This window comes from Haliotis asinina, chromosome 9 (assembly GCF_037392515.1).
Source record: "Haliotis asinina isolate JCU_RB_2024 chromosome 9, JCU_Hal_asi_v2, whole genome shotgun sequence".
Classification (NCBI taxonomy): domain Eukaryota; kingdom Metazoa; phylum Mollusca; class Gastropoda; order Lepetellida; family Haliotidae; genus Haliotis; species Haliotis asinina.
Genome location: NC_090288.1, coordinates 19278441 through 19286018, shown reverse-complemented (window position 1 = coordinate 19286018; position 7578 = coordinate 19278441). Strand labels below are relative to the sequence as shown.

The 7578-nt window shown below is 38.3% G+C and overlaps 1 protein-coding gene across 1 annotated transcript; it reads left to right on the top strand.

Annotated features, from left to right (window-relative positions):
* The first annotated feature begins 561 nt into the window (after positions 1-561).
* LOC137296660 (uncharacterized) lies at positions 562-6993 on the top strand. The gene is made up of 2 exons (XM_067828478.1): positions 562-1169; positions 2306-6993. The coding sequence occupies exons 1-2, from the start codon at positions 991-993 to the stop codon at positions 3279-3281; spliced, it is 1155 nt and encodes a 384-aa protein (XP_067684579.1). The 5' UTR covers positions 562-990; the 3' UTR covers positions 3282-6993.
* Positions 6994-7578: the final 585 nt, after the last annotated feature.

The following is a 7578-nucleotide window of genomic DNA, read 5'->3' as shown; positions in this document are numbered from 1 at the left end:
GGTATCCTTTGTACACGTTACCTCTCAATAAGAGGTGAGTAGTTGGAAAAAAACACCTGGCGCTGAAAATGAGTCCAAGTATTAAAATGTTGCAAAAAGCACCCACCGGGTACCTTTCCAACGCGGATATGTTTTCAGTGTTACACTGCCTGTCAAAGTTTCCTTGCATTTCATTTTTCAGGATGTGTGTTCAGTGTCGCATATGAACAGTCAGTCTTGTTTGAACAAATGCAAACGTCTGTTTGCAAATCATGCACTTAATAATGAAGACTTAAAGTGAATGTGACTTGTCTGCCCTTTTAGAAAACACACTGAGATGGCGCTGATAGTGATTGTCCGGTGCGAAGTATTTTTGCTTCCCATGTATGACGTTCCGCTTATTGGCCTAAGAACATGCGCTTCACCGCTTCAACAATAAGTGATATCAAGCCATAAATGACCTGAAAAATGACACTTACACCTATGCTAATTAAATAACTATTAACTGCCATAAGTCCAAGTTGAAACGCAATGAATAAATCAATGGCTAATGGATAATATGTCATGGGTACATAGGTTAGTGTTCACTCAGCTGATGTCAGAGGATCAGTTTGGTGCGGTGTTACCTGGCTGTCAGCCAGACGTGTACCCGTAGACGCTATTGTGTCACCCAGCCACTATGCACAAACCAACCCTGAGATATATGTACATTGCACAGACATTTCTCTGCAGCCTTGAATAGAATTTAGTTGACGGGACGTCACCTTAAGAAAACAAGCGGACGGGAACTTTGCCTGAGTCTTTCGTGTTGCTGGTTTCATTTCTTCATGAATCACGGAACTTGCTGATTATATGAAGACTAGAAATCAACCAGATCCATTTGACCCCGAGATTGCTTGTGAATTTGAGGACGAAGCATTATGGCATATTCCCTAATTACATGTTTCTAATTTTTGAACGTGTGGCACTTGGACAGTGAATGACAGGGTGAACATTCGACAAATTCAGAATATGGCGGCACCTCCAGAGTCCAGTTTCTTGGCGTTAATAGAAGCAGTTTTGAGCCTAGCTGCCCCTCCCATGCCGAGGCCCAAACGGTCTACAAATCCAATCAAGGCAGGAGGGTATCCCGAGGACAGCTTTTTAAATCTGACCGAGGAAGATAAAGAGGAATTCGAGTGTTCAATATGGTGTGTAGATACCTTGTTGTATGCTTGTCTGTGGTGTAACAAATACGTCACGTGAGCATTAGCGTTTTGACATGAAATTTCTTAAATGTTGAGAAGTGAATGAAAATCTTCCTGGTTATGTTTTGAATCAATGACATTACAGTTAAGTTTATGAAAAGTGCAGATTTTAATTCGTATGAACATACCCATAATGCCAACACTCAATCACTTACTACGAATTAACCTAACTTTCCATCTCAGTTTTATGGACTCGACAAATACAACGCAGACTAAATTGACAAAACATAACTTTCAATTTTCACCTGTTTCTTTACTTTTTTCCCCGAGAAAACAAACATCAAAATTGCATACAACTACTCAAAAAGTAAACTTTGTTAAGTTCAACCGCATGGTGACATCTCCATATTCCTGTCAGCTTATACTGGCATCTGTCATCATTCACAACGAGAGTTTTGTTCGTTTAATTTTTTTTTAACATAAATTCCAACTGTGAATTTTCTTCAGTATGTCAAGGTTTGAAACACAATAATTTTATTACCAAACTTACGTCACATTTGGTAAATAACATGAAAAATTCAGAAATGATGATAACTGGTCTTATTAGTTGCTGGGAAAGTCCATTCTACACTCATTCTTCCTGTTGACCGCGTTTCGGAGAAATATGGTTGGCAACTGGAAACAAGCAGGGAATGTCAGTGAATAGCTAATCTATCAAGATAAAGTTTCTTTCATTTGTGTTAAGAAACAGTGGAGCAAATCATTAAAAACTGCTAAAAATGGTGGTTACTGGTTGTTAGCCAGTACTTTAGTCAATGTATTTGTGTCTACCTTGAAATGCACAATTAAAATGTTAATTTCTCCTATGAAACTGCAAATATTATGTTACAATTTCTTCATGAACATGATATGTACTATCAAAGGGAACAGGTGAAAAGGGCCAAAGGACAAAAGGCCCAAACTGGAAAAGTCAAAAGGGCCAAAGCCTTAAGGCAGTAGAGCTAAATCCTACACATCCTAAACATATCAGAGTCCCAGTGTTGTTTATTTAGAAAATCTGTGCAATTGGGTAACAAAGAGTTAGACCAGCATGTTTGGCCCAGTTTTTGTATTTACACTTTTATGATATGATTTTTCAGTTACCAGATTCTAAAGGACACCATGCAGTGCAGCAACAAGCACAAGTACTGTCATTCTTGTATCTATGTGTGGTCAACAAGTGGGGTGCATCTTAACAGAACACGCTGCCCAGTTTGTCGGACACATGGGGTCTATTCTCGTGACACAGAGTTGGACAACAAGATAAAAGCTAAAGAGGTAAAATGCAGTATTGCAGGATGCAGCTGGACTGGGAAGCTAATGTACTTGCTGAGCCACAAGCACACAAATTATGACAGTAATAGCAACCCGAGTCCTGTGGAGAATGCTGATACTGAGTTGCCACAGCTTAGAAGAAGGAATACACCACGAACCCAGTCCAGCTCCAGGACTGGTCTTCAGTTCCCCACCAGGCATCTACACTTAAGGTCGTCACTTCCATCTAACAGCCTGTATAGAGGTTTAAACAATGTAAGCTCCCTGAGTGACAGTAACAACAATATGTTAAGCAGGGACAGTTTTCTCAGTCGTGACTCCTCAGATGGCATTGTCCATACACCGCGACCGCCTTCAACCCCGAGACCACCTCAGCAGGTTGTACGTAGAGTACCAACTCTTCCTTCGTTGCTGCAGCAGGATTCCCCAAGGCCAAATGTACACAATTCAAACATTTCAACTCCAAGTTATCCACTACAGCCTTCTGAAGTGTCAACAAGGACCTTAACTCAGCCCTCAGCCCGTACTCAAGTCAGTAACAGTCTCTCTCAGATTCGAGATCGTCTTCATGATAGTCGGTCAAGGCTTGATTCCTTGATGACCACATTCAGCACTGAATTAGAACAACGACAGCAAGAAGTTTTGGATGTTAATGCTGAACGTGAACGGCATCGCCAGGAGCAGTTACAGGAAGTTCGTGAACTTGGCCGAAGACTGGGGCAGGTGGCATCAGAGCTTAGGCGCCTGCTGAATCAGAGGTCTGCCATCAGGGGAGAGATCAACGACCTTATGGAGAACTAATTTCAATTGACTTGCTCAGATTCATACCAAATCCTCTGAAGAGAGTCTTGGTAGAAAAGAATATTGTTGCCATAGGTTGCAGTGTAGTCCGCAATAATGCATGAACGATTGTACAAGCCAGCTAAGCACAAACATGCTTTTAATAATGTCAAAACCTGATAGTATTTGCTTTGTTTGACCTAAGACCATTAACATCAGTGGTAATCACCTGCTGTGTACTGGGTTGATGACATGTGAAAGGATGAAACTGTGCAAGAACTCAAAGGACATGTATACTGCTTTGTGTAATGACATGTGAAAACTGTTTATTTGTCCTAAGCTTAAACCACCTTATTACATCCTTTGGAATAATCGTGCCTGTTGACCTGGCTGAATGACTTCTAAGCTGGCATTATCGCTCAGTCCATCATGTACCTTTTGTCATCAGCATCCCACAAACTTATAGCATGAGCCATATGAAACATTGCACCAACTCATTTTGGCCTAAACTACTATTATTTTTGTGAAAATGGATGTAAATAGTCCCAGTAAAACGTGTTGTGTGTTTTGGGGTTGATATTTGCCACAAACTGCACCTTCAAAATTTGAGATAGCTGTGGGTTCTGGTATTATTATGTCATGAAATGTAGGTCAGCTGTGTTCTAAGCAAGTTACTCTTGTAACAGTGTGTTACAAATACTCCAAAAACATTTTACTTTAGATATGCAATTCATTGATATGTGTTTGTGGACTGGGATGTATTGGAATACAATGCTTTACTGGAGTGCCAACAACGAGTTTCACCATCACAGTATTGAAGTGAATGTCCAATATTGAATATGGATATCCAATAGTGATGTAGTTTTTTTGGAAATGTGATTCATTTTGAACATCTTAGACCAATGTAATTTAGATCACCTATCCAGTTATCATGTATAGTATCTCATATACTTTCGCTATTTATGTAGTACAATATTTGAGGAATATTTTTCATCAGCCAAGCAATCTAAACAACTGTTACTGTATGATATTGAAAGTTTGTTTTATCTTCGACACAGTTTCCAGTATTTGGTATTTTTTCGCCTCTGAACATCTTTGATTGTGTTAAGTGATCACAGCAAAATCAATTCATTCATGAACTCTGTCATATTTGATAGTATTTCTTGTAGGCATAGATTTCCTCCCAATCATGCTATATCCTATCCTGAGATATGAAGAAATTCCCATGGCACCATGGTATGACCATTTCTTACAACTGACTTGGGGTTTACCCCTTATAGTGCTTGGCTTTATTCAGTAGTCTCAAGAGCTGAGAAGACTAAAGGAGGTCTGGTTTCCCCCGAGTCTGTAGACTGTATCTGAGTAGGGTATATGTGTTAAACTACAGTGTGGTATCTCAATGGAAAATATAACTGGCATTGTCATAATCAGCACATTTGTTATTAAATCAAAGCATAAGTAAGAAACACATTAGTGAAATCAAATATTAGCTTGAATAATCCAACATGGAAGCAGTTGGTGCATGAAAAAACTAGGACCTGTTTTGGCCACAGCAGAAGGTTTCATTTGTCATTTTATATTTTCTGTTATTTGGAATGGTGGCTAAAGAGTTGGTTTATCATGTCCTAGACCCAGGTTCAATACACCCAACATGGGCACAATGTGTCCAATTCTCATGTTGTCATATAGCTGGAATATTGCTAAAAGCGGCATAAAACCACACTCACTCTCTCTCTCACTGTCTGTTCTGTTCTGTTCTTCCATTTGAATTTTAAGCAAAGGTTTGTGATTAGGTATGCCCTTCAGAGTTGAAATGTACAAGTATTTATGCTGAGATTACTTTCACTTCAATATGTCTTGGTGGGGTAAGGTTTGGAACATAATAATATTTTTCCAAATTATTTAGTGGTTTCTCCTTCAGAAAAAACAGACCAGCTCATTTAATATAAAGAAGGTCACACCTAATCTAATTGGTTTGTTGCTTTCATTCGGATGGGAATAAGATAGTGAAAGTTTACATGGCCAGGGTTAGCTGTGAGCTTGGTTTCTGGAAATTAACTGTTAATGGATTGAATGTTCAGATATGTTAGTCAGTCAAACCAGTGTGTATTGATATAGTGCTGTTGTGCTGCGTGACTTTACTGATCAGTGGAATCATTGCTGTATGACTTTACTTAGTGCTATTGGGAATGGAACCAGTGATGTTGTGTTGCATGGCTTTACTGAGTGATCAGTGGACCCATGGAAGCAATGCTGTTGTTCTGCATGACTTTACTTGTCAATCAACTTACATGAACAATCTGCCAATGTCAAATGCCAAAATCAAATAGTATACAGGCAAGTTTCATTTTGGAGCTTGATGGTTTGTTTGATTATCTCTTCTGTTGTACATAGATAGCTGAAGATATCAGTTAACTTCCTCTTTTCCAGATATTCTGTGCATTGTGACTACGGGTGATTGTTAAAATAAATAAGGTATTGGTATTAGTAGGCCTATCTCACACACAGTGAATTGTTATTGACAAACCAAAACCACCTTGCGGTTTTGAAGTGATTTCAACCCAGAAGTGTAGCTTGCTACTGTTTCAACACCAAAGCCTGGATGACAGAAATCCAGGTATCCAGATATTCAGTTACTTGGAGGATTTATTCTAAAATGATATGTGTCCTATGTCCATAATCCAGCATCTCACTGTATTAACATGTATGGTTGTCATTGATGGTGTTCTTATTCTATATTGTTCAGTATAGCACATAATGAAAATAGCTTGTTTTACACATACCACACAACAAGTTGTATCCATGGCATATACAGGATATTATTGTTTCTGATGACTGTAATCAGCTTTGTACAAAACACATTTCCCAAGACATGATAGAATTGAATGAACAAATCAGTCCACCATGTCACATGTACCAAAACTTTCTGTTTTAGTGAAGTGTGTTTAGCCTTGGTGTATATACATGACAAGGACATGTATCACAGCCCTCGCTTCCCAGATATCTGGGACATGCTGCTGTACTACAGCTGGAAGGGGGTGACAACCACAACATGGCAAACAGATATTGTGGGTACATCAGTGGTACTATCTCCAGGCAAACACAACCTATGTCTCTGGTTTACAGTATCTCCCAAGACTACAGAATGTTAGTTCAGTCCTCTGCAGATAAAGTTTATTTACAGAACATCAAATGCTAGAACACAAAACCAGGTAGGAAACTACCAAAAGTAGTTGATTGTGATACATAAGAAACCAAAATAGGAATGTGTGGGTTATTTTTATTGTACAGTTCGTCAGTTTTTTGTTTAATGTGTGTGCGTGTTTATTAAACTACCTGTGAGTATTGTGAAAGTGGATCTTACCTGATAGTGCATGTATCTCTGACGAGGCCCAGGGCATCAAACTGATAGATTGCTAGTTGCAGCCACTACCAGGGTCATGAATTATGGTTAATGAACAATGCTTGAAATTTCATTCATGTTGGTAAGGACTTGCTGATTCCAAACAATTTTTGGGCCGTAATTTTCTGTTGAAAAGAAATCACAGTTCAAGTTCACTAATTAGTATGATGTTGAATGATAGAAAATAGCTTGTGTATCGTGTGTTGTTTTCCTGAAGATATTGTACTTTCAGTTAAAACAGAGATTTCAGCTTAACACTCAGACTGTGATATTTTCTTTAGTTTTTATCATACAAAATGATTAAAAAAATGTATAACATTTATGAAATGAGCCATGTGTTTGTCATGTTTTTGCTATGTGATGTTGACAGGCCAGTCGTGTGTTGTGAGAAAAAGTCCTTTGGCCACCTCTTTTTGTACAGGTATGCAATTTGTAAATGTTTTGAGAGTGAAATGTTAGTAATAACATTCTCCATCTTCACACAACTTAAAATAAAATTCAATATTTTTATGTAATGTTCCTTTAACATAAGTTGGTCTGTTGAAAACACTGGTTGAAGTTGTAAAAACGTCTTGGTATACACAAGCTACGGAATCATTTTCATAACCATTTCAGAATTTTACGTGTGTGATTATAAGTTGGCATTGATTTTTCTGAATAGTTCAGTTTCTTCAGTTTTCTAATCATATGCCCAGAGAATGTGATTGTTGGATATGCAGATGTTACTTGAGAAATGTAGTTGAAAGTAACTGCCTTATGTAATCCAGTGGATAGCAAGTGGAAAAATCCAACTCCGTCATTACTTGGGTAATACCAATTAGCACAACTACCCAGATGATGTAGTTGCTTGTTTATTATTTATGTGAAACTGGAGTAACATCATTGACAGTAACTTTTGGAAGTAAGAGTCCTGAG